Below are 25,931 nucleotides of genomic sequence, written 5' to 3' on the forward strand. Positions count from 1 at the left end.
CTACCTCTCACCCGTCACTAATACCCCCCGCACCACCTCTCACCCTTTCTCTGTGCCTTATACCCCCCACACTACCTCTCACCCGTCACTAATACCCCCCGCACCACCTCTCACCCTTTCTCTGTGCCTTATACCCCCCACACTACCTCTCACCCGTCACTAATACCCCCCGCACCACCTCTCACCCTTTCTCTGTGCCTTATACCCCCCGCACCACCTCTCACCCTTTCTCTGTGCCTTATGTTTGTCACCCCATTCCCTCAAGATTGTAAGCCTGTGAGCCAAGTCTCTCCACCTAATGTATCGGTTTGTCTCAGTCTGTCAATTCTCGTCTTGTCAGACCCTTTGAACTTATATATTGTATTAAGCGCTGCGTAAACTGTTGGCGCTATATAAATAAAAGATAATAATAATATTATATATGAAGACATAAATATATATAAAACACAAACTAATAAAAAGATATATTTACTTGGGAAAGTTTCCTTGCCTTTTACAATTGCTTTAACCTTTTTTGTTTTGGACATGCCAAGTTCCCCTATTTAATTTGGCCAGTCCCTCTTTGGTCCCCTATCCCTGCGCCCCTCTTGACTCCCCTGTAAAAAACAAAGTGTCCATATGGAGTTTGGGTAAAAGAAAGTGATTTAGGGTAAAACACTGCAGCTTATTCACTAATTCCCAAGTTAAGCAGAATTCAAACTTGGGTGATTTGCGAGGGTTGGGGGTAGCTTAGTGAATTCACTGAAAGGCTGATTTCCGGAAGGTTCGGACCGGGCTGGCATCCCAGTTCCTTTAGGAACAACCCGGCAAGGGTTGCAGTGGAGTGACTGTAATAGTCTGATTTAGTGCCGGCCCCTGCATTGGATGAGTTGGGCCCCTCAAACCCAAGAGGAACAGTTTTATTCTGTTTGCCTCCGCGATGCCCGTCGCTGCGTCGGATGTGCAGAGAGCGGTGCGTGCGCACAGTGCGCTCTCCTCCGATACTTCCCAAATATTACACTAACATGCCGATTTTCTCCACCGTTTCTCAGCAAAGCTAAACCTGCCGGCGGTCAGCACCCACATTTTTAACTAAAATTCAACATTAACAATAGTATAATTTTCTGCCGTGTAATGTGTTATTGACCGTGAGAAGTTTGTGATTCCGGGGGGTATTTGCTTGGTACATTTTGTATCTGGAAAAATCTACTCGAGGTCTTGAAAGTCTATGTAACTACAGTCTGTGACTGACGGTGAGGAAACGTTATGACGATGTTCTTAAGGTTCTATCGTGTAGTTAACGAGGTTTCGTCGATCTGCAATGAGCGATATCTTCACCTCCGTATATAACCCTGACCTCTCTGCCTTCACAGGAATCGGTGCCGATGTCAACCCCGTTTTCCGCTACAGCAAGGATCAGCGTCCCACCACATTGCCCATCCAGCCTTTTGTGTTCCAGCATCACTTCAGCAAGCCCAAGACACGGCCTCTGCACAGCCGCTTCACCGCCAGCCTGTCCCAGCTCTATGGCCTGTCCGGCAGCCGATCGTCCAGCCAAAACAATGTCTGCGACACACAGTCGTCGGCGCCGATGTCACTTTCGGGACCCAAGGAGGCAACCGGCAGCCATGCCAAGGTGATCAATGTACCACGGAAGCTGTGCCTGGATGGGGTGAGCACCAGCGTCAAAGAAGATCAAAATAAGAAGCCGGCTCCTGATACGACTCGTCCGTCTCCTTTGGGCAGTTACTCTCCCATCAGGAACAATGCCATGTTTTTCCAGAGCATGGTCTCTGGTTCTTCTAGTTCTCCTTCCCCGGAGAAAGCCAAGGAAACACTACCCCCCCGAAGCCAGTCTTGTCCCCTTTCTGCCAACCTCTTGCCCTTCAGAGCATCGCCTGCCAGAGGGACTACCCTCCCAGGGGCTGCCAAACCAACTCGGAAGTACGAAATTTCCCCCAAAAAGGAGGTTCAGAGGTCGGTGGCAAAGCGAGAGCCGCTGAAGGAACCGAGCACACAAGTGTCCAAGCACGGACTTCCTCCGATTGCCTCCTTGCCTCTGCTGAACACAATCCTGCGCGAGAGCAGCCAGAACTTGCCTGCCAAGAGCGAAGAGCAAAATTCCAAACTGAGCTCCGAGAATATCGCTCTGTTACGGCCGGTTAATGGTATGAGTTACTTCACCATCATTATATAAATATCAATTTGTACCTCGAGAACAAAAAGCCCCAATTTTGCCTAATTTTTGTAAAATACCTTTGGGTGGCTTTTAACATAGCCCCCTAAGCCTCTTACATGGTACATTCTGTGTGATCGCTTTCATTCTGAGTGACATACAGTATGACATCATTTTTATGGAATTGGTTTGGGATTAAAATCTCAAAGTGGACCAAAAAGACCCCCCCCACACACACACACAGTACTCAAGAACATGTGAAAATAATGGTGATATGCTTTGTTTTATTGTTATATTGGTTCACCAAAAAAACCTGCAGTTACTTGAAAAAAATAATAATGATTAAAAAATAATAATAATTATTATTATTATTATCCAATATAGATAATAATAACAATAGTCTAAATACATAATTGTAATCTAGTAATATTCATTCTTCCTTTATTGTTATTATTAATAATATTATTATTATTAGTAGTAGTAGTAGTAATACTACTACTATTACTACTAATAATAATCATCATCATGAAATTCATTGTATTGTATAATTTTTATTATTAGTAGTATTATTATTAGTAGTAGTAGTAGTAGTACTACTAATATTGCTACTAATAATCATCATCATCATTATTACTACTAATCATCATCATCCTTAAATTCATTGTAATGTATAATTATTATTATTATTACTAGTAGTAGTAGTAGTAATACTACTACTATTACTGCTAATAATAATCATCATCATCGTAGAATTAAGTGTAATGAAATGTATTATCATTATTATTATTATTAGTAGAAGTAGTAGTAATACTACTAATAATCATCATTATTACTACTACTAATCATCATCATCCTTAAATTCATTGTAATGTATAATTATTATTATTATTATTACTACTAGTAGTAGTAATACTACTACTATTACTGCTAATAATAATCATTATCATCATAAAATGAAATGTAATGTATTATCATTATTATTATTATTAGTAGTAGTAGTAGTAGTAATACTACTAATATTGCTACTAATAATAATCATCATTACTACTACTAATCATCATCATCCTTAAATTCATTGTAATGTATAGTTATTATTATTATTATTACTAGTAGTAGTAGTAATACTACTACTATTACTGCTAATAATAATCATCATCATTATCATAAAATTAAGTGTAATGTATTATTATCATTATTATTATTACTAGTAGTAGTAGTAATACTACTAATAATCATCATTATTACTACTACTAATCATCATCATCCTTAAATTCATTGTAATGTATAAGTGTTATTATTACTACTAGTAGTAGTAATACTACTACTATTACTGCTAATAATAATCATCATTATCATCAAAAAAAGAAGTGTAATGTATTATTATCATTATTATTATTATTATTAGTAGTAGTAATACTACTAATAATCATCATCATTATAACTAATACTAATCATCATCATCCTTAAATTCATTGTAATGTATAATTATTATTATTATTACTAGTAGTAGTAGTAATACTACTACTATTACTGCTAATAATAATCATCATCATCATTATCATAAAATGAAGTGTAATGTATTATTATCATTATTATTATTAGTAGTAGTAGTAATACTACTAATAATCATCATTATTACTACTACTTATCATCATCTTCCTTAAATTCATTGTAATGTATAATTATTATTATTATTACTACTAGTAGTAGTAATACTACTACTATTACTGCTAATAATAATCATCATTATCATCATAAAATGAAGTGTAATGTATTATTATCATTATTATTATTAGTCGTAGTAGTAATACTAATAATATTGCTACTAATAATCATCATTATTACTACTACTAAATCATCATCCTTAAATTCATTGTAATGTATAATTATTATTATTATTACTAGTAGTAGTAGTAATACTACTACTATTACTGCTAATAATTGTAATCATCATCATAAAATGAAATGTAATGTATTATTATCATTATTATTAGTACTAATACTACTTCTACCAATATCACTACTACTAATAATAATAATCCTAATCATCACACAAATCATTGTAGTGTATTAATATTATATTATTATTATTATTATTATTATTATTATTATTATGTCACTTGTACAGCCGAGTACTGAATGCCAGTATTTCTGTATGCGAGGTGGTGTGAAACAGTCTATGTTACCATTAAGATGAATCTGACTGTCTTAAACATCATCGGTCCTCTCTTTGGACCCACATTGTTTCTAAATAGACAGCCAAGAAAAATGTGAATAGACCTGAATGGCGGATGGAGTTTATAATCCGGCTGTAAATCCGACACGTTTTAGTAATTACTCGCTCCGCTAACAGTCACGTCCCGCTGTACAGCATCTATATCCTTATGGGCTGCATTCACTGCTTCACCTTCACGCCTCACTAACCTCTTTCTCCTCTCTCCTCTCTCTCTCTCTCCTCTCTCTCTCTCTCTCTCCGCTTCTCTCTCGTTCACTGGCCACCTTTTTTGGGGATGATCTAGCCAATCACCTGTCCCCCCAGGCTTTGAAATGGAGGGAGTATAGACGCAGGAACCCGCTGGGGCTGGAGCGCGTTCACGGGTTAGCCGGTCTGTCCGGCAGCTTGGACAGGAAGCAGGACTCCAAGATAACGCGCCGGGGCCATTTCTTCGACGGGCACAGCGGGATCAACCAACATGCGCGACTCAACGGTGCGAACGGCCTTCCTCCGCCTTATCCCTACGTATAGGCTCCGTGCGAGGGAATGAAATGTGAAAAATCATAAACATTCTACAGCGGCGTTAGCCTTGGGCCGATGATGGGACTAAAGCGTAATTGTGCAAAGTTTAGGAAATGGTCTTATCACCATAGCAACCAATCAAATCAGCAGAAACATTTGCTTTAGTGTTAAGTCTACATCTGAAACCCTCCAAAAAACCTTTTATTCGCAATAACTAAATACATGTTCCCCGGTTGGGGCGAAGCTGACAGCGCCAACAGCTGGTTAGAGGGGGGGCGAAGCTCCATAACTACTTTATGCCCCGGGGGTAACAGACAAGGCAGAGCTCGCTGCATGCGTTTAGAGGATATTTTGAGCTTCACATTCTCTTAAGGCTTATATCTCCCTGTATGAACCCCAAGGACACCCCAAGGACATTTGTGATACTTTTAGCAGACCGGTATTCACGTAAACCGATAAAACCTCAGAGGTCCCCTCTTCAGATGTAAACTGTAAGGATCCGCGTATCCAAAATAAAGCAGCCGTAAAACTCTAATCTCCAGAACTACCAGAACAGATGGGTTAACTACAATTCCCATGATCCTCCCCAAACCATTGAAAAAGCCCTATGATCAGTCAAAGATTATGGTTGGATCTAACTGGAATCATATATTTAAGGGGTTAAACACGGTGTCTCCTCTGATATCCAGAAACTATTATTTTTACCTTTCATTCCTTTCACCAGGGAAGCCATCAGCGCTCAGCTCCAGTGACTTCTTCCAGGACTACTTCTCTCTGACGGAGCGGCCCCCGGCTGAGTTCTGCCTCTCCCCGGACGGGAGCGCCGAGTCGGTGTCCATCGATCTCGTACAGAAGAGAGGTCAGAAACGCCGTGCTTTGTGATTAAACCGGATGCGGCCCTCGCGGAGTCCGGTCATCCGGTGGTAAACGTCTTCTCTTCCTCCTCAGGGCTGGTGAAAGCTGTCAATGTTGCCGTCGACCTGATCGTTGCCCACTTTGGAACAAGCCGAGACCCTGGGGTGAAGGTATGACCCATTCATGCTGATAAGCAGGGCCGGTCTTAGGGGTGTGCGGCCGCGCAGGGCGCCATGGCAACAGGGGCGCCCGCCCGGGACTTAAATGAAAACATCGTGTTTTTTTTAAAACTTTATTTAACATCCTTCACGTTAAATAAAGTTTTACAAAAAAAAAACCAATGCTTTGATTTAAGTCCCGGGCAGGCGCCCCTGTTGCCGTGGCGCCTTGCGCGGCCGCACACCCCCAAGGCCGGCCCTGCGCACACTAACATTGCCACTCACACTAACATTCCCACACACAGGGCCGGCAATAGGGGTGTGCGGCCGCACAGGGCGCTATGGCAACAGGTGCGCCTGCCCGGGACTTAAATTAAAACATAGGGTTTTTTAAAAGTTTATTTAACATCCTTCACGTTAAATAAAGTTTTACAAAAAAACCGATGCTTTAATTTAAGTCCCGGGCAGGGGCACCGATCGGTCGCTCGTGAGGTTTTAAGCAACCGCTCGGCGCCCCTCACTCTCCTTGACTCCGTCGCGGTGCCGGCATTTCATGTTCATCATATTCCGGCGCTCAACATGAAATGCCGGCGCCGCGGCAGAGCGGGAAGACAGATGCATCCCGCTCCCACTCCGGCATCGAGGTAAGTGAGGATAATGAGAAGTAGAGAGAGGGGCAGATAGTGAGAAGGGGCAGGGGGGGTAGTGAGAAGGGGCAGGGGGGGTAGTGAGAAGGGGCAGGGGGGGTTGTGAGAAGGGGCAGGGGGGGTAGTGAGAAGGGGCAGGGGGGGTAGTGAGAAGGGGCAGGGGGGGTAGTGAGAAGGGGCGGGGGGGTAGTGAGAAGGGGCAGGGGGTAGTGAGAAGGGGCAGGGGGGGTAGTGAGAAGGGGCAGGGGGGGTAGTGAGAAGGGGCAGGGGGGGTAGTGAGAAGGGGCGGGGGGGTAGTGAGAAGGGGCAGGGGGGTAGTGAGAAGGGGCAGGGGGGGTAGTGAGAAGGGGCAGGGGGGGTAGTGAGAAGGGGCAGAGGGGGGGTAGTGAGAAGGCTTGCTGATAAGTATTGCTTGTACCCCGATACCCCTCTAAAAGGAGTTGTGGCCAGAGGGTGACGTGCGAATCGTGCCCTTTGAACTTTACTTCTTGAAGATTATGGAGGAGACCTGGATTGATATGTAGACTTTCAACCCGATGGGACCCTCAAATTCAACGCTTTTAGCCATTTCCCTGGTTTTTGGGGTAAGAGACAACTTGAGTGATAAAACCCCAATAAGTGTTAGGAGCGAAGCAATTGGGATTTTTTTTTAAATTAAATATGGGGCTGTGTTTTGATTTGGTTTACAGATAATTATTCTTTTTTCCAACAAAAAAAAATCTATATTTTTTGCATTATTTAGTTAATATTTTCCAGCTCTGATGTCCACCAAAAAAACCCAAAAATCCACTTCATGTAAATATTTCCATTTGTTTCCCATAATCCCTCAGTGCAGATAGAGTCGCAGCACCTGGGGGACTCTTCCGGGCTGGGGAGGACTAAATCATCTCTATGATGCAAGCGCCAGAGCTTCCTGCGAGAGCATTTATTTATAGAAAATGTCAAAAAGTACATTTTTGGAGAGAACTAGAGGAGACGAAGATTCTCTTGCAACCTGCGGCCTTTTACCAGCTCAGGGTTACCCTAGTACCATAGAGGCAGCCCGTCCCCCCTTACGTTGGCTGCCGCCATCTAGTCGACGGTTGGTATAGCTGTGGCTCCCGTACTATCATTCTTGCTCTCGTTTGCCAGGCCAAGCTGGGAAATAGCTCAGTGAGCCCCAACATCGGACACCTGGTCCTGAAATACCTGTGTCCAGCGGTCAAGGACATTCTGTGTGATGGGCTGAAGCCTTGGGTCCTCGACGTCATCATCGGCCAGAGGAGGAACGTGCCCTGGACGGTAGTGGAGGCGTCAACGCAACTGGGTATGAACTGGGCATGCTGGACGAATCTTACATACATGTGTACATACGTGTGCTTCTCACTGCGAGTTTGACATGTAACCTTGGATGTTCATCTTCAAGTGTTCTCATTTTCTCCCCAAGGTCCTTCCACCAAACTCCTGCACAGCTTGTGCTGTAAAGTGAACCAGTACTCCGAGTTATCCAACCACAGCCTGAGATTCAACGCCTTCATCTTTGGTCTTCTCAAGTAAGCACTTGGTTTAATAAGTCCAAGATTCATTAAAAGTAAAGTTATATAAGCTGTCAGGACCTCAGAGGTCTCTTTTTCAGATGGAATCAAGGCCTCTGAGGTCCTATAAACTTAAGTTTGAGCGCAGAAACCCATCAGGGTTGATTGTACCGGGAAACCCCTCTCTATTACATCGGTGACAGAGCTTTTCTCTCTCTCTCTCTTTCAGTATCAGGTCACTTGAGTTCTGGTTTAATCATCTGCATAACCATGAAGGTAAGTGCCACGGAATGCCACGAAAGCAATATACTGGTGTTATAGAGTCATGGAATAGTCGCCCAGCAGAGCTGGTACGATCAAACACAGGAGAACAATCCATGGACTCTTAGAATAGGGAATATGAAATTAAAATGGAGACATTCCAGATATTCCGTGTTTAGAAGCAGCAGGGAATTATCGGGTGTATAAGTTAAATTGTATCAATCACTGGGTTACATAAGAAAGAAATGGACAGGTTACAAACTCACACAAAAGACGCTGCCCGAGACAGATTTTTATTCTGTGTTTTTCCTTCCCGCAGATATTATCTGGGCTCACTACGAGCCGGTGGGTTTCCTGTCTGTGTCCCATGGGGTCTGTCAGCCTCTGTTCGAGGAGCTCTTGCTTCTTCTGCAGCCTCTGTCCCTTCTACCCTTTGACCTGGACCTCCTGTTCGAGCACCACCTGATCCAGATGAGCCGAGAACAGCAGCAGAAGAAAGAAATGTTACGGGTGAAACAGGACCTGATGCAGTCGGTTCACTCCACCATTCAGCTGATGAGAAGCCGGGAGGAAGAGGACCAGGGCACCCCGGAGAAGGGGAGCGCGCCGAGGGAAGCCTCAGATGTTCTGGGAGTCGAGAGACCGACGGGAGAAGGGGCTGCAGCTGCGGAGAGTGAGGAAGACCACAAGAAGGACAATAACGTCGAGGTGAAGAAAGACAGACAGGCAGGATGGTGGTACCAGCTGATGCAGAGCTCGCAGGTCTACATAGAGGGCTCGACGGATTCAGCCAGGTTTACTCGCCAGGAGCGGAGAAGGTTGGGAAGCGTCGGGACACCCAAGAAAGCCCCACCGCCCCGGGAAGGAGTGGTGGAAGGGGCAGAAGCCTGTCCCAGCCGGGAAGCAGCAGAAGGGGAAAGGCTCAGTAAGAAGGAGGTGGCCAGTGACGGGCAGAAGGACGAGAAACGCTCATGGATGGGAAGTCCTCCAGAGTCGGTGCTCAATGAGCTGAAGGACGGAAAGGAGAATGGAAGCCCACGAAGAAAGCCTGGGGTTCCGAGTGCGGAAGCCGACGCAAAAGAGGACACAAGGCAGGCACAGAGCAGCCCGGCCAGGAAATGGGGCCACTTATTTGGGTCCCGGAGACAACCGAGGGAAAGCAAACCGGCTAACAGGTGAGGGGGAGAGGACAGGTGCGCAAACTCCGGACTAGGACGGTGTTCCACCCCTGCTTAATACAATGAGAGCAAATAATGTAATTCAATTAAGCAATAAATATATATATTTACATGTACAGCATGTGAGCAGCCATCTGAACTCCCTGTTCTCAGGATCTGCATGATTATTCCTCCCCATTAAATTATCTCGGCCCTGATATTAAGCTGCTGATTGTTGGCGGTTCAGGCAGCTTTTGTAATGATGGGGGGAAGGGAGAGGACTTCAGTACAGAAAAGTGATTAGATAATGCTGGCCCTGCCACAAGCTGCTGCCAGTCTGGGTGCGTTAATGTTTTAATTGTATTATCTTTAAAGCGATTACACTGATAGTTTTAATTGTTGAATTTAGTTATGATAAAGGCATGGTCGGTGGCCGTTCCCTCCTCGCTTCCCCTTCCTTTTTGGCTGCTCTCGCAGATGCGTTTTAAATGTTTTATAAGCCCGCGCTCGTGATTTCGCTTTAGGCTGCCCTCCGGCTGGCTGAGCCTTGATAAATCTGTCCTTCACATGGTGGCTCAGACGGTGAGCGCAGGGATCTGGGGAGAAGCCGCTCCAGAGACTGAAGAGGTCCGAGCCCAAGAAGGAGCGACGTCGGAGTCACCGTGTTCCCAGAGTCCTCGGTAAGCAGCCCGGCTCCCGGCAGAGAAGCTTCCCCCGCCATCTTTACTTTACATAGTACAAGGGTACAATGGCTGCCATGATCCTCTACAACACATGGGTGCAGGGGTTGGCATTGTGCCATCCAGTCAATGGCTGACGGGTCATTGATGGGTGACGTTAACCAGAACTCGCACTCCGTATGGTTTTTCTGAGCTCGTTCCTCGTGGATTGATGCTCAGTGAGTAGATAATTAGGTAATTAGTGGTATGATGGCTCTTAGGACTAGTTACCGTTTACTTTGTGCATTACGTTACTTACTACCGACAAAATCCACAATCTACGCATTACAGTGTAACAGATTGCAAGCTCTTTAGACGGAAGCTTTGTTATGTGGGACGCTTGTATCCTTATTTCATGGTGCCCTGCATGGTACATTTTCTGCAACCCCCCCCTCTCTCTTTAGAGTCAGGCTGATCAATCTGTTTTATTTCCTAAAATCAGAGCTTTTGCCGCCTGCTTGCCAAAATACCTCGGCTGGGGGTCACCGCGGGTAGACGGTTCCTTGTCCCGCAATCTGGACCTAAAGGTTTTTAGCCGCTGTGCTAACGAAGCATGTGCCATATGGGTCCATGATTATTAAAGAAACGAGGCGGTGACATCATTACGTTACATTTATTTATACAGCCCCAGGAGATTCCATCAGCCACCTCCGTGCTCCACACAAACCTCTCCATTGTCCCAACAGCTCGGTTTCCTTTCTGAAGGCTTTAGGTTTCGGCAAAAATCTCTTATTTTATTGCCTTTGACACAAAGTATCAGAAAAGTTACAAAAGAGACGCACTCCACGTGATTTAAAAGTAACCCTTCCCATTAAGTGTAGACCTCTGCCTGTCTCTCATGACCGTTGTCATTCCAAAACCATCGATAAGATCAACGTTCTCCTCTCTCTCTCTCTCCTTCCAGACAACTTCAGCCTCTACGTCCTCACGCCGAGCAGAGACATCTGGATTTTGCCTACCACTCACACTCGGAGCAGCTTCGGTGCGGCCCCGGCAGCCGGAATAGGCTGATGCCCCTGAAATACGTTCCTCACCCTCACCAAGCGGACACTTAGCGAGGCGCGATGGAGGAGTGAGAGAGACGTACGAAGACTGTTGGGTCTGTTGTGACAGCGGCACGAAGGACACGCCAGGCTCTTTCTGGATCTTCAGCAGGGCTTCTAACCATTCGCTGGCTCAGAGGCAACAAGGATCATTGCCCACTGACACACGTGGGGTAACATAGCATTCATACAGTATTCTTTCTCCCCGGTCCCACGTGCACGTGTGCTAGCCGTGATATTGACGTGAGCTGTGCATGCAGACAACTTAAAGAGAAATCCTGTGGCTCTCCCCAATCCTCCATACTTTGGGACTCCTAGCGTATGTCCGGACATTCTTGACCTGCCTCTTTAGAGATTCCCCGGCCATTTCCCCTGTGTCTAGCACTTAACCAATCAGCACTTCAGAGGCTATCCAGAATTATTTTAGGCTAGTTTACGCTACATTATAGGAATGCACAAAAAAAAACAACAATTCATTTGCCCAAAGAACTTACAATTCAACTCTTGCTTACTTGAACCACTGGGAACGGTGATATATATATATATATACAGTATATATATTTTGGGTTTTTTTAAGCAGCACCTTATATGTGCTTTTGGCGTGAAGTTTTATTGCATCGGAGGGGTATCCACTCCTCACTCCGGGGGGCCGATGCACTTGCGAAGACGATAGGCTTCTTCCATCGTAATAACAAAGCTTGGTGGCGTCGCAGAAACAATTCTCGTTAACCTCTGGGGGGATTTCGGACGGCGGGCGCTTTTTAGTGATCGGGTTTCCGTCTTTGAATGCGGTCAGAAGGAAGGGACGCTTTCTGCCGCAGGAGATCCAGATGGACCTCTCGATGACTCTTGTTGGACCTTCTATACTGAGTGAAATAATTGGGTTGGAGAGAAGGATGATGAAGGTAAATGAAGATATTGGGTGACGTAACAAGTGGTCTTTACCAGGGCCGCGGTTCCACGCGGGGTATTTAGGGCCCGGTCCTGGTGATGTTTGGGGTGGTAAGAGAATGGAATGATGGAAAATAGTTTGAGGAGCCTTTGATCGAGATGAAAGGTGCTTGTTGGAGTTTATGAACAGTTAGACATGATTTAGTTGAGGGCCATAAGCACGAAGAGCTGGGTGGCAAGAGCCTCTTCGCTGAGCCTGTCCAAGCCTAATGCGAGGACATTTTGGGGTCAGGGGGTGACCGGAGCTCCAGTTTGGGAGAGGAAGACTTTATTATCTGTATAGCTGTACGAGGGTCCAGCTGAGAGTCAATTATATTAAAACCTAACCAGGAAATGTGACCGTTGGGAATCAGCGACGGCCGGCGGTCTGGGACCCGGGATTCCATTCTCGTGGTCCGTGATGCAGGTCCGTGGTGTCCGCGTTACGGCTTGGTGTAGAAGTAATCTTGGCATCTGGATAAGCACAATAACCGTTTTTTTATATCGTTTGCCTCTTCTACCTATAACCAGATCCAGCAATATGTTACAGCAATCGGAATTAACTATTTAGATCCTGTATGGGGTAGCGGTGCACGTACGGGGTGCTGTCGGGGGGGGCGTTTAAAAACGTTGGAACTGAATAGAGGTTTTTTTTTCAGTTTTTTTTTCCACAGCACTGCTGAATATGATGGCGCTGCGTAAATTAATTAATAAAATACCCGAAATAAAGTAATTCAATAAAACTAGGAAGTACCCATCTGGCCCATGGGCCACCAGCTGGATAGCCCTTTGTAAAATGGTCACATCTGCAATAAATTAAATCCAACACTAAAAGCAATCCATCGCTGGTTATTATTTTTATTTAACATGTTTTTAAGTTATTTTAGATGTATATTTTCCGGCTGTGATATCCACCAAATGCAAAACTAGGAAATTTTATGCAAATTCCCCTCCGTTTCCCATAATCCTCCCGTCAGCCCGAGCAGGAAGTTGTAAGCCGCTTCCTGTTCTCTCCCTGCATCAGCCCGAGCAGGAAGTTGTAAGCCGCTTCCTGTTCTCTCCTGCGCCAGCCCAAGCAGGAAGTTGTAAGCCACTTCCTGTTCTCCTGCGTCAGCCCAAGCAGGAAGTTGGAAGCCGCTTCCTGTTCCCTTCCTCCGTCAGCCCAAGCAGGAAGTTGTAAACCGTTTCCTGTTCTCTCCCCGTGTTGTTTTAGTGGACGGCGCATGAGCCTCTAGCGCTAGAGATTGTTTCCAGCCGCGCAGGTCCCTCCATAACGCTATTATCACAGATATCTCAGGGCGACGGGCGATTTAACCCTGCGATGGGGCAGTAAGAATGTCTTATACAGCACAAGTCTCATCTCGTGGATAACAGAATAGATACATTCCGTTACATTAAAGTGCGTCTCACATTCTTTTTTATTCCTTTTGAGTCTACGGAGGGAACGCAGGCGCTGCTTATCCAGGTGCTTCGATTATTTTTGGTTTTGGGCCACGTCTTGCTTGTTAAAAATCGGTACAAATTAAACGAGAAGCAGACCGACGAGCTGAAGAGACCACTTTGCTCTCTTTAAGTTGGGTAATTCTGAGTATTGGGGAGGAAAAAACAATCTTGATATCCCGAAGGGAGATAAGCACATTATCATGGATGTTTAGCGGCGTCCCCTATATATTCTGAGAATATAGCGACGGGGCAGTTTGTGCGCCGGCCGGGGACTTTTTTTTTCCGCTGCTGTCCTTGATGTATATTCTGTGTATAAATGAAAGGACACGCGGCTTATAATGGAAGGAAAAGCCAGCACGTCTCGCCTCGCTGGGAATCAATGAACGCCAAGCTCAGCCGAAGACAAAGTCAGGAAGTTAGTATTTAAATGTATGTAATAACTAATCTATGAATTTAAATCTGTTTAGGAAAAAAATCGTCCAAGGGACTCTGTCAACTAAACAGTGTTTAACCATATTCGGCGGGGTATGTAGAACAAGCAATGCATGCGACTTGCAAGCCAATGTATAGATCAAAATCATGCAGGTAACACGAAGCGACCGATATGCAGGCCATCCCATCCTGGCGGACGCTTGTTTCAATGCGGGGCTGCGTAGCGGGAAATCTGCCCCGCTGTAAAACTTATTTATTTTATTTTTTTTAGAATTCTTCTAATACGTCATTTCGTGGCACGTTCGATACACTGTTACCATCTGCTGTAATTAACCTCCCGGCAATGTTAACGCTCTACTAAATATACAAAACAAATGCACTCAATCCAATCTGCAAGGTGCTTCTGCCACCTCATTCACCAGGCTCCCCCTAATGGCCAGTAGTTGGAACTGCACATAAATAAAAGCAGCCGCTTGAATGGGTATTTTATTTATTTATGAATAGAACAGATAGTATTTTACTATTTAGCCCCCTTCCTTCCTACCTTTAGCGTTTCCTTAGAAGAATCTCCCGCTGTTGCCGAGGTTCTAGCACCACAGAGCCCCCCCACAGACTGTTAAGGGGTATCGTTTTTAAACGCCATTTGCTCTTGCTGGAAATAAGCCTTGTCTGTTATGTCCGCGCCCTCTCTCTCTCTCGGTGTACTCGGCCATATATATGTATATTTATTGCTTTGTTTATTTATTATGCATATTAATAAAAAAAGGTGCTGATTAGAATTGCTGATTCGTGGCTCATTTTCTTCGTGTTGTCGGATTATTACTTTCAGAGTCAGGGCTGGATCTACAGCGCAGGGACTTCTAGGCATCGCCCCCCCTAGATGTAAAGCGTAGTGCGCTGCCCCCTAGTGGTCCGATAACAAGACTCTTACTAAATAATCAATACTTGGACTCGAGTCGCAATTCTAAAAAGTCATTTATTGCAATCTGTGTGGTCAATCTTTAATGTTTTTTTTTATTATCTTTTTTTTATGCATTTTATTGCTTTTTGGCACAAAAATAGTTCATGTACATTCACAGATCTAGATCCAGAGGTTACCGAACGTCACCAGGTGAAACAAGAACCGAATCATCGTCATTTGGTGAGATTATGGCTTTTATCCTCATGGAACAGAGCGGGTCATGTATAAGAAGTGATTCGGTCTCATCCCTTTGTACAGCGCTACGGAGTTTGATGGCTCTATATAAAATAAATAATAATAATAATCACTGTAGCTGACGTTACATTGGTTGCTATGGTGACAAAACCACTTTCCAAACTTTGCACTAGGATCGTTTTTAACATTTAACCCCCCCAAGGGGGTAAACAGACAAAGCCATACCGGGGGAACGTTCTAAGTGAGTTGCCCCTGGGACTCTTTAAATGTTAACCCTTTAATAGCTTATCATGTATATTCTATGTAGCGACTCATCAAATGTGTAACCCAAATGCCTGTCGCCATGGAAACCTTGACTTTATTTGAAGATGCACTTAATTGAGTCACCTGCATTCAAGTAGGAGTATCAACCATAATATACTGGGGGCAAAAGCACCAATTGGAAGCACCGGATTCCGTAGCACTGTGAAGCGGATAAGACCGGGTGTCCTCACTTGACCACAGGTGAGTTAATCAGTCCATGAGCAAAGGTCCCGCTCAAATGAGATGAAGAAAGGAGAATGTTTGCTGGGAACCCTGATCAGGACTTTTACTTGCGCAATGTACATAGAAACAGAAAAGTGGGGGAAGGGAACTAAATTAGAAATTAATTTAAGATTCTCCTTGAAATGTGGATTTGATAGAAGGAAGAAGTCATTAATTTGCTGTGATTTCCATCCCTGGAGCGTTCCTGTCTTGGACACTGAATTGTGTTTCCGAAGAGGGAATTATAGTCACAACTGGAGATGTCTTCTGGCTTCTAGTCCAGAACTTGCTTCTGCAGAGTACTCTGCCCCAGGGCATCTTGGGTAAGTTGCCCATAGGTGTGCCCAAACTGGAACTTGTAACCTGAGGAGGGGATATAAGACAAGCACTCGTGTTTAATGACTCAACTCCTATTGGTCGGAGATGACGGCAGGCAACTCCATTCATGCTTCTATATTTATTCCCAGAGGAGGCCAACGACTGATTAAGGTTTGAGTCTTTACAGCAGGAGGTTCTAGGTTTTTATGACTTGGTTCTAGGAAACCTTCTTTGGAGGAGCTCTGTTTTACTTTGACAACCTTTGGTTAACCATTTATAGCCAAAAGCAATCCGGCAACAACAGCCAGGGACCCTACGATCGCCCTGGTTACCGTTACTCGTATCATTATTGCTTGTGGAGTGTGAGTTCCCTGAATGGTATCACTGGGATGAATGGTAACTGCTCGGGTGTGCCAATGGACCTTTATCACTCTCATTACTCCCATCACTCCTGTGTTACAATGTCCCTTTATCACTCCCATCACTCCTGTGTTCCAATGGCCCTTTATCACTCCCATCACTCCTATCACTCCTGGGTTCCAATGACCCTTTATCACTCCTGTGCTCCAACAGCCCTTTAGCACTCCCATCACTCCTGTGTTCCAATGGCCCTTTATCACTCCCATCACTCCTGTGCTCCAACAGCCCTTTACCACTCCCATCACTCCTGTGTTCCAATGGCCCTTTATCACTCCCATCACTCCTGTGTTCCAATGGCCCTTTATCACTCCCATCACTCCTGTGTTCCAATGGCCCTTTATCACTCCCATCACTCCTGTGTTCCAATGGCCCTTTATCACTCCCATCACTCCTGTGTTCCAATGGCCCTTTATCACTCCCATCACTCCTGTGTTCCAATGGCACGTTGTGTTCACTGATCCAAGTTTAAGTTTAAAAGGCTAATTGATGGTTAGAAAACCTTTTTGTAATTATGTTACAGACAGAAATTTCCTTGTTTTCCATAAAAACAGTTCTGTTTGGTGAACGGTGGTGTACATGAAAACAGCAGCCATATCCATGTATTCTTTTTGTCAAAACTCTTTAGATAAAAAGGAAAAGGCCCTGACCTGGCACGTATCCGGTGTAACGAGGAAGCAAGCCCAGCTCCTCCAAGTAGATGTGGCTCTGGTCTGGCTGCAGCCCATTCTTCTGGGGTTCTTGGCTGGCAGACGGTCTTATATCCTTCTTCGAGTTCATTCGCTCGAACTCCACCATGGCTCTGTTGGTGGTGACCGGATACCCGGTTCCAATGAGGAATCGGGACCGAGGAACGTATCCCATGTAACCTGGAAGAAGAGCAGATAGAGTGAGAAGCACCTACTAGCCCGATGGCCTCCTGCCAAGGAAGGAACTTTGGCTACAGCCCATAAGCTCACCAGCGACGGCGAGACATCCCGTGGGACCCGAGTCCCGACTATCGTTCCTTAGCTAACGTGGAACCTAATGGCGGCCCTGCTCCCCATATACACGGAGTCCATGGAATGCACGGCGTCGTTACCTGAGATGAAATACTTGTTTGGGTTTTCCTCATCCATGTAGTAAGGAGACATCTGGGATTCGAAGGGAGTTTGGGAGCAGTAGAGCGCCGGCTCTTTAGACAAGGCTGGGAGTGGCGTCCGGTATTTGGACCTGAGAAGCTGAAATATGACGTATGGTTTTAGAGCGACACCCGTCAGAGGCTGGAAATCTTAGTGAATCTCTGGCAGGGCGACTGATGTTTTGGGGTTAATCAGAATATTAACTGGGTGGGAGGCTCTCCCCCATTCCTCGCGCTTGGTCTGCGGCCCGCGCTCGGTGTGAGGCTCTCACCCGTTTCTCACACTCGGTGGGAGGCTCTCGCCCGTTTGTCGCGCTCGCGCTCTGTCGGAGACTCTCACCCATTTCTCGCACTCGGTGGGAGGCTCTCGCCCGTTTCTCGCGCTCAGTGGGAGGCTCTCACCCGTTTCTCGCGCTCAGTGGGAGGCTCTCGCCCGTTTCTCGCGCTCGGTGGGAGGCTCTCGTCCGTTTCTCGCGCTCGGTGGCAGGCTCGCGCTCGGTGGGAGGCTCTCGCCCGTTTCTCGGGCTTGGTGGGAGGCTCTCACCCGTTTCTCGCGCTCGGTCTGCGGCTCACGCCCGTTTCTCGCGCTCGGTGGGAGGCTCTCGCCCGTTTCTCGCGCTCGGTGGGAGGCTCTCGCCCGTTTCTCGCGCTCGGTGTGAGGCTCTCGCCCGTTTCTCTCGCTCGATGTGCGTCTCTCCCCTGTTTCTCGCGCTCTGTCTGCGTCTCTCGCCCGTTTCTCGCGCTCGGTCGAGGCTCTCGCCCGTTTTTTCGCGCTCGGTCTGTGGCTCTCACCCGTTTCTCGCGCTCGGTGTGAGGGTCTCGCCCGTTTCTCTCGCTCGGTCTGCGTCTCTCACCTGTTTCTCGCGCTCAGTCTGCGGCTGCTGTTGTCCATTCTGGAGTTTGGTGGCCAGGGTCTGCTCCTGCCTCTGGGCTTCCTGCCGCTGCTGGTCTTTCTGGAAGTCCCCAAGGGCGTCCTTACTGGTTTCTGTGTACGTCTTAGAAAAGAAATTCTGAGACTTGGGGATAAAACCTGAGGATTATGAAAAACGATCAAAAAGAAAATCCAGAACTAATGTACATTACAGGATCTAGAACCCAGACCTAGAACCGGACAGCAAATAAGAGCCATCGCCCCTTGGTCTTGCCTTATATTTAGGATAGTCATATACCTATCTGCCTATACCACTTCTGCTGATGTCATAGGAGATCGCGCCCTCAGATTAACCCCTTCACCTCCCCTTCTGCTCAATTCAGACAAAATTCATGCGCATCTGCAGACTGGCCCAGTAAATGGTGCATTTTACGGGAAAACCGGTAAAAAAATAACCCTACGCGTGGAATTCTGGAATGTTCTGATGCTTAGAATGTAACACGTATGATTATAGATAAAAAAATAGTGATTTTCTTCCCCTTAATAATAATAATAAAACATTAGATATTCCGATTCGGACAAATTGTAACCATTATTTAATTTTAACAAAAATTTGCCAATTTCATTATTTCGTTACGTCGTACGAATGTCTGAAAACGAGGAAGAGCCCAACGAAACAAACGAAAACGAAGCAGAGAGCTGCGAATGTCTGCGATTCATTGCAAGAGGCCAGAATATTCCAGACAGATTCACGGAGAAAGGGAAGCGTTTCTGCGAATCCGTCGGCATTATCCAAGCTCCTTGGAGGATTTCCAATCGAGGGAGAGGGTGTGTGCAACGGCGCCGCCCTTTTGCAAAAGCTCTCCGGGAGGCCCGGAGCTTGGACGGCAGAGGAGCGGACAAAGAAAGAAGACAGATGAGCAAGAAGAGGAAAGAGAGGAAGCCGGGGTGCGAAATAGCAGACACGGACATGGAAGGGGTCGGCAGAGAATGAAGGGAGACATTGAAAGAGTGAATGAGAGTGTGAGAGAGCATGAGAGAGTGTGAGAGAGCGTGAGAGAGTGTGTGCATGAGTGAGTGACAAAAATGTTGTTTCCGAATGGAATAAAGCCCTCCGAATTCCGTCCGAACCAAAAAACAGGAAACGAAATTCGGTGCCTGGAAACGAATAAAGCAAAAAATAATAATTTTTGGTCGGCAGTCTAATAGACATGAGTAGAGTGCAGGCGCGTCTCTTACCGGTGTATCCGGGGATCATGCTCCAGTTTAACTTCTGGTCCCCCGAGCGCAGCCTCCTTCTCCTCGTTGGTGTCTCGGGGAGATCCCGATTAATGCGAGGGGGCGGGAAGGGGCAGGACTGGAGCACTAACTGCCCCGAGTGATGAATGTCGGGGCAGGTCAGCAGCTGCGAGGTGAGCTTCCCGTAGGTTCTCCCGAGGTTGTATTTGTACTGAGGGCAGAATCCGCTGTACCTGCACCGGGGAGACGAAGAGCATGAGGCGCCAATCTAGAACCCGTCTAAACCTGAACAGGTGAAGTCGCCAAACATCTTACCCAAATGGCTCTAATACAGGTCGTCATGGAAACCTTGACTTGTCATTATTTAAAGATACATTTACGGTAATTGAATCACCTGCATTCAAGCAGAGCTATCAACCATTATATACTGGGAGCAAATACACCAACTGGGAGTCCTATATATGATCACAGCAAGGAGAATAGGAAGGGGTTAACTCCAGACTGTGTGACCCCGAGTATCTGCCCCTTCACCCTGAGATTTGGGCAAAACCCCTGAGGGAAGATATTTGAAAGCGCAGCAGCGAGCTGTAATGTGCATGCGCAGAGAGGCGAAAGCACAGTATAGGAGTAACTATTTAACCCTTTCAGTGCCATCACATGGACTGTACCATATGAATAAGCCACAATACTATAGAATATGCCACTGAATTATATGCTATGCGATTTATTACATAGGGATGGCTTCTTAACTTATATTTTCTCAGCCATCCCAATATTTGTCACAGAAATGTAATATTTTTTAATAAAATGACTGTATTGGTTGAGTGACAGCTTCATCTGCCCTGAATGCCCAGAGCAGTAAAGACCACCAGGGGATCTGTCCCCCTGCTGGCCAACAGAACACACTGCGATCAGGAACGCCGAGCCACACGGGGGAGTCCAGCGCATGATAATGAAGTCTCACTTATATGTATGGAGCCCCTGTCACAATAGACCATCTTAATCAATCAGAGGGTCCCTTTGGGTGATTAAGACTGAGAAATTCTATAGCTCGCTACAAGGCAGTATGATGAGCGATTGAGTGGGGTTTGTGGCCAGGATAACAGAGACAAAAAGAAAGAGGAAACGATGTATTTGGATCCCAGGAGGGACTGTTCCTCCTAACCAGGGACACTTGGAGGGTATGCTGTTTAAGTTGGTGGAGGGGATTTTTAGGATTTCATACAAAATGTCTTTTATCTTCTTCATTGTAGCCTGTAAACTACTAACGCTTACGCCTCGGAGTCTGTGACCTGTTGCCATGGAGACGTGTACACACAGTAATAAGCCTCACAGGTAACACACAATACGCGTGTGCACAGCCTGCTATTCACCAAACCAGATCAATGACACTGAGCCTTTTCCTGCCCCGGAGGCAAATACAGAGATACGGATACCTCACATTCACTCAAGCGGCAGATCGGCCCCCATCCGGCCCCCCTCTAGTCGCCCGTTTCTCCTGCTGTAACGACTCAAACCTTAATCAGTCGCTGGTCTCGTCTTAGATTCAGGAGCCGGATGTCTATCCCATGCATGTTTAATCCCCTCACTCTATTACCCTCTACCACTTCTGCTGGGAGGCTGCTCCACTTATCCACCACACTCCCAGTAAAGTAAAACTTTCCTCCGTTCCATCTCAGCCTCCATAAACTCCCCTCCTGTCCTTTGTTAATCCCTGTGTTTTGTACACCTGCCATGGCCCTCACCCTAGGCTGTCGGACAGGATTCTGGGCCGGTAACGCGGCTGGGCGTGGGCTGGTGCTGAACCCAACTGCAAGAGCGCTGGTTGTATGTATACAGTAACCAGGAGACCCTGCACATTAAACTGCTACTCAAACTATAGTTACCAACAGCACTGAATTTACTGTGACTGTCCTGACATAGATCCGCCTACCAGCTGTCCCAATTTTCTGTATGGCTGATGACTACACGTATGAAGTGCCTGCCGCAGGACCTATGCCTTACCGCAAGTCCCAAGTGAAGTCATAATCCCCCTAGCAAATGGCGCATGCACTGTATTTACATTCATGAGAGTGAGTGTGAGCAGAGGCGGGTGTGATGTCAGGGTAGTTTCTGGTATGAGATCAACCTCACCGGAGGCGGCCTCACCTCCTGCCTCCTGTATAATGGGGCTCAACCCCAAAGGCTGCCCGTAGTTTGTGAAGAGCAGAGCCGCCTCGACAATGCTACTCCGGCCTAATTTTCGATCCTCTCTGTGGTCCATATCAATGGCTTCCCTCTCTTTCCAGATCAGCCCTGGCTCAACACCTCAAGTGCAATGGGCTTGTCCACCTCACATGGAAGGTCCACCCCACATGGAAGGTCCACCCCACATGGAAGGTCCACCTCACATGGCAGGTGTTTACCTCACACCATAGACGTCCACCTCACTCGGTAGATGTTTGTACCGGGGATGTACAAATGTTGGTTATTATAAGAATGCATCCAGGGGTCTAACATCTTAAAATAAATACCCCAAACATATCACAATACAATTATAGCACCTCACGTGTTCCACAGTGGCCCGTCCCGGACATCTAACTATCATCATCATCACGTTGTTCCATCATCTACTGCCTGTGTTACGGAGGGCTGGAGGACCTCCACTACCACCTGGGCTGACCGAATCCCTGACAGCAAACACCATAGAGAGGAGCCCTGGAACTCCATCACTGCTTTATGACATCTCTATGGTTTATCTACAGCGACTTTCAGTTCTTCAGGATGGAGTAAAAGGCAGCCCTTCACCATTACCATAGCAACAAGAACCATCAAAGAAAGTGCAGATACAATGGAGTTTCCCTCTTTTTAAGGTGGCATAGTGGCATGGCTGGGGCAGGTTCCTGCCACCATATTACCCCCGGGGCATCACCGGGCCTTTCCATCTCTGTAATGTCACCCACTTTCCAACATCCTCACCAAAAATGAAAGTTGGTCTTTACTTATTACATTTGTGGCAACACCCCACCACCACGGGCAGATAGTGGGGCAGATAGTGGGGCAATGCCCTGTTATCTACCCACGGTGGTTGCCAGGGTGGACATCAATTGCCCCCTTTCCGGTATGTTGAGCAAATAACCCTCGACCAATCTGTTATTTCATCCTTTCCTTTGAAGTTTTAATCACCATAGAAATAAACATAGGAACTTTTTAGAAGTGTTTTCCGGTTTCTATGACAACAACCTATCAGCGCCTGCCTTCGTGTCACATGACAATTAAGTGTTCCCGGCAGAAATGGCTTTGAAAATCCATGTGTGGTCAACATCTGCCTATAAATTTGCCTGCAGACCTTTGCAAAGCGTATAAAACCAGAAGCTATTAAATGCCAAGTTACATGAGCTTTTGGGACCTCAAAGATCCATCTGAAAAAGAGACCTCAGAGGCTCCAGAAAGCTTTTGTAGCTTTATATATTTTTCTTTGTTGGACCAATAAAAAGTAACATACATTTTTCTCACTAAATGTCCAAAAACTGCCAATGTGCCTAAAAACATCTGAATATTCTGCCTAGATAATATAAATTGTTCTGTAAAATTGCATATATTTGATGCAGGTAGAATATTAACCCTCCGCGGTGCGTGAATTATATTTTGCGCCCGTCATCATCTGCCAATCCTAATTATTGATGTTTTTTTTAGATGGATTAAACTGATTTAGATGAGTTCTGATGCCACGGAATTCCAGGGGGCCGCGTTTGGTGTAAGAAATCAAAGATTTATCTACAGATCATTGATGTTTCTTTAAGGAAGCAGAAAATGTTACATTTTATCCGATTCAGTAAAATTATTGCGTGAAAAGTAACTTTTATATAAAAAAACAAACACTTACCCGGGAATATAATGGGGATCCGGGGTCATTAGGATGGGGCTGATCTTTTTGGGAAAGGTCGCCGTCATGTTCACGCCTGGACCCCCTGCTCTCTGTCACCGGCTCGGGCTGCGTGTGTCGCCGTGCGTGTGTTACCGTGTGTGTCACCGTGTGTGTGTCGCTGTGTATTGTTGTCAGGGATAAGGAGACACTTGTTTGGAGGAGGAGTGTCCGGGATCCAAGGAAAGAGAGGAGGGGAGGATCAGGCAGCAGACGAGCTACTCTCACCCCAGAAATAATCCGCCACCCAGCCATGGTACACAAACACCCGGGCACACTCAGATACCAGAGACTGGCACACAACAATCCGGGTCCAACAGAGTAGTAGATAAGTAGAACAGCCTCCCAGCAGAGGTGGTAGAGGGTAATACAGTGAGGGTATTAAACATGCATGGGATAGACATACGGCTCCTGAATCTAAGACGAGACCAACGACTGATTAAGGTTTGAGTCGTTACAGAAGGGGAAACGGGCGACTAGACGGGGGCCGGATGGGGCCGATCTGCCGGAGGGTTCTGGGTGTTAATATTATACGGCTTCATGTTGGTTGGAGGGACAGAGATCTGTGTACACCGTGTATATATACACTGCCAACAACTTTCTGCCTTACTTTCTGCAATACTAGTGAAAAAAACCATTCTTTTCATAATATCATTAAAGGATACCTCCCAAGTGTCCCTGTTTATTCTGGCCAGTCCCTCTCTCCTCCCCTGATGCCCCCTCTTTTCTAGGAGCTCAGAATGTTTGTTGGGTATGAGGGTATCGCAGGGTTCTACGGTCCTAAAAGCCCCAATAACATACAGTTGTGTCTTCTTAGGCATGACATTTTATGTAAATAGCGGCTGCAGAGTCCGTAGCGCTGCTACAACAGTGATTGACAGTGACGTTAAAACTGACAACGCAACAAATGCACAATCATTTTTACCCGTTCTCACCGATTAGGACGTACCGGTAAAAGCCGCGCCAAGAAGCCCATGAGAGCGGTTCAGCGGCAGGGACGTCTCTACTGATCGTGTGTAACGGCTCTCGGCGTGAACGTCACTACACCTTTATACAAGGAGAGGACAGGAGAGACTCAGCACGGAGCCCTGCTTACTGATCGCAGCGTGACCAGCACAGACAGATCATAACCAAAAAATAAAAAAAAATTAAATAAAATAAATAGAAAAATAAATAACATGTATTGGGAGTCCAGTGATGTCACCATGACATCACTGGCATCAAAAATGTATGGGAGTTCCCCAAAGGGATCTCGCGCCTCACAGCATTGGGAACGGTGCGAAAACAGAAAAATAAAGAAATAAATAACGTATATTTTAAAAAATCACTACTCCCAAACTGTTTAAGCCAGTAATAGAAAAGAAAAAGATGTAATACGGCGGTCAGCACCGTACGGCTCCCTGTCTGGAGAAGGGGAGACTGACTCGGAGACCCAGTAAAGCAGGGCTTCACGCGGAGACTCGGGAGTGTTTGCAGGTATGCCTGGTGTGTGCGTATCATACTTTTTGTTCCATTTTTTTCTTTTTCGGGTCATTTGTGTCACTAAGTAAAGCGGGAGCCGCGCTGCGGAGCCTCCGCTGGCCTCTGAGCCGTTACTGCACAGAATCTAGAAATGCAGGTTTGTGAATAGATCAGCGAGATCCTGCGGGAAGCGCGGCCGTCACAACGCGTCACACCAGCCATTGTGTCGCTTCGGCACTTGGAAGTTCGGCAGCAGCCTGATTTTGTCCGTTTCCTGCCTGCCCCCCCCCCCCAGCGGAGTTCTGAGATATTTGCTCCTTGCGGCGACAATGCCTGATAGACCGTTATTCCCACCTACATTCAGTATTATTACATGAACAACGTCCTTGGGCCATAATATGTCAATGCAAACAACAGTCTTTATACTTTTCTGAAAGGGTGGTAGGTAAGTGGAACAGCCTCCCAGCAGAAGTGGTAGAGGGTAATACAGTGAGGGATTGTAAACATGCATGGGATAGACATACGGCTCCTGAATCTAAGACGAGACCAACGACTGATTATGGTTTGAGTCTTTACAGCAGGAGAAACGGGCGACTAGACAGGGGCCGGATGGGGCCGATCTGCCGGCTGGTTCTGTGTTTCAGTGTCTATGTTTATATGTATCGGAATTTTCCGCCCATCGCTACATTGGCACAATCTTAATTACTTTATCATTTTGCCTGTTTTTGTCCCCAGGACTCGGCGGTGCCTTTTTTACTGAAGTTTGAGGGTCGCAGAATAACAAAAAAGGAGGAGAAAGGTTTTATAACCAAAAAAAAAACAGATTTTAACAACTCTGTAGCCACCACCCCACTCACCGCAAACCTCCA

At 46.2% G+C, this 25,931-nt stretch overlaps 2 protein-coding genes and 1 long non-coding RNA gene across 5 annotated transcripts in view; 2 read left to right on the forward strand and 1 right to left on the reverse strand.

Moving 5' to 3' along the window:
* RUSC2 (RUN and SH3 domain containing 2) overlaps positions 1-11,718 on the forward strand; it is a 30,144-nt gene extending 18,426 nt beyond the window's left edge. For 2 of the 3 annotated variants that reach the window (XM_053448444.1, XM_053448452.1), the window contains exons 3-12: positions 1,353-2,147; positions 4,675-4,863; positions 5,617-5,751; positions 5,841-5,917; positions 7,684-7,858; positions 7,979-8,084; positions 8,296-8,342; positions 8,647-9,502; positions 10,009-10,164; positions 11,108-11,718. In XM_053448444.1, the coding sequence (XP_053304419.1) occupies positions 1,353-2,147; positions 4,675-4,863; positions 5,617-5,751; positions 5,841-5,917; positions 7,684-7,858; positions 7,979-8,084; positions 8,296-8,342; positions 8,647-9,502; positions 10,009-10,164; positions 11,108-11,258 (2,687 nt within the window). In that variant the 3' untranslated portion in view covers positions 11,259-11,718. The remainder of the gene's footprint in view (positions 1-1,352; positions 2,148-4,674; positions 4,864-5,616; positions 5,752-5,840; positions 5,918-7,683; positions 7,859-7,978; positions 8,085-8,295; positions 8,343-8,646; positions 9,503-10,008; positions 10,165-11,107) is intronic. The other variant, XM_053448460.1, reaches the window with a different exon arrangement.
* Positions 11,719-13,241: 1,523 nt separating this feature from the next.
* On the forward strand, positions 13,242-14,073 carry LOC128467160 (uncharacterized). The gene is made up of 2 exons (XR_008345688.1): positions 13,242-13,285; positions 13,390-14,073. It is a non-coding gene; the product is annotated as an uncharacterized LOC128467160 (long non-coding RNA).
* Positions 14,074-15,439: 1,366 nt separating this feature from the next.
* FAM166B (family with sequence similarity 166 member B) lies at positions 15,440-23,709 on the reverse strand. The gene is made up of 6 exons (XM_053448648.1): positions 23,563-23,709; positions 19,698-19,930; positions 18,442-18,617; positions 17,549-17,687; positions 17,118-17,336; positions 15,440-16,095 (listed from the first exon to the last, which is right to left on the reverse strand). Exons 1-6 carry the CDS (start codon positions 23,628-23,630, stop codon positions 16,007-16,009), a joined length of 924 nt encoding a protein of 307 aa, XP_053304623.1. The 5' UTR covers positions 23,631-23,709; the 3' UTR covers positions 15,440-16,006.
* Between the last annotated feature and the right edge of the window lie 2,222 nt (positions 23,710-25,931).

Source organism: Spea bombifrons, chromosome 1 (genome assembly GCF_027358695.1).
Source record: "Spea bombifrons isolate aSpeBom1 chromosome 1, aSpeBom1.2.pri, whole genome shotgun sequence".
In the NCBI taxonomy this organism is placed as follows: Eukaryota; Metazoa; Chordata; class Amphibia; order Anura; family Pelobatidae; genus Spea; species Spea bombifrons.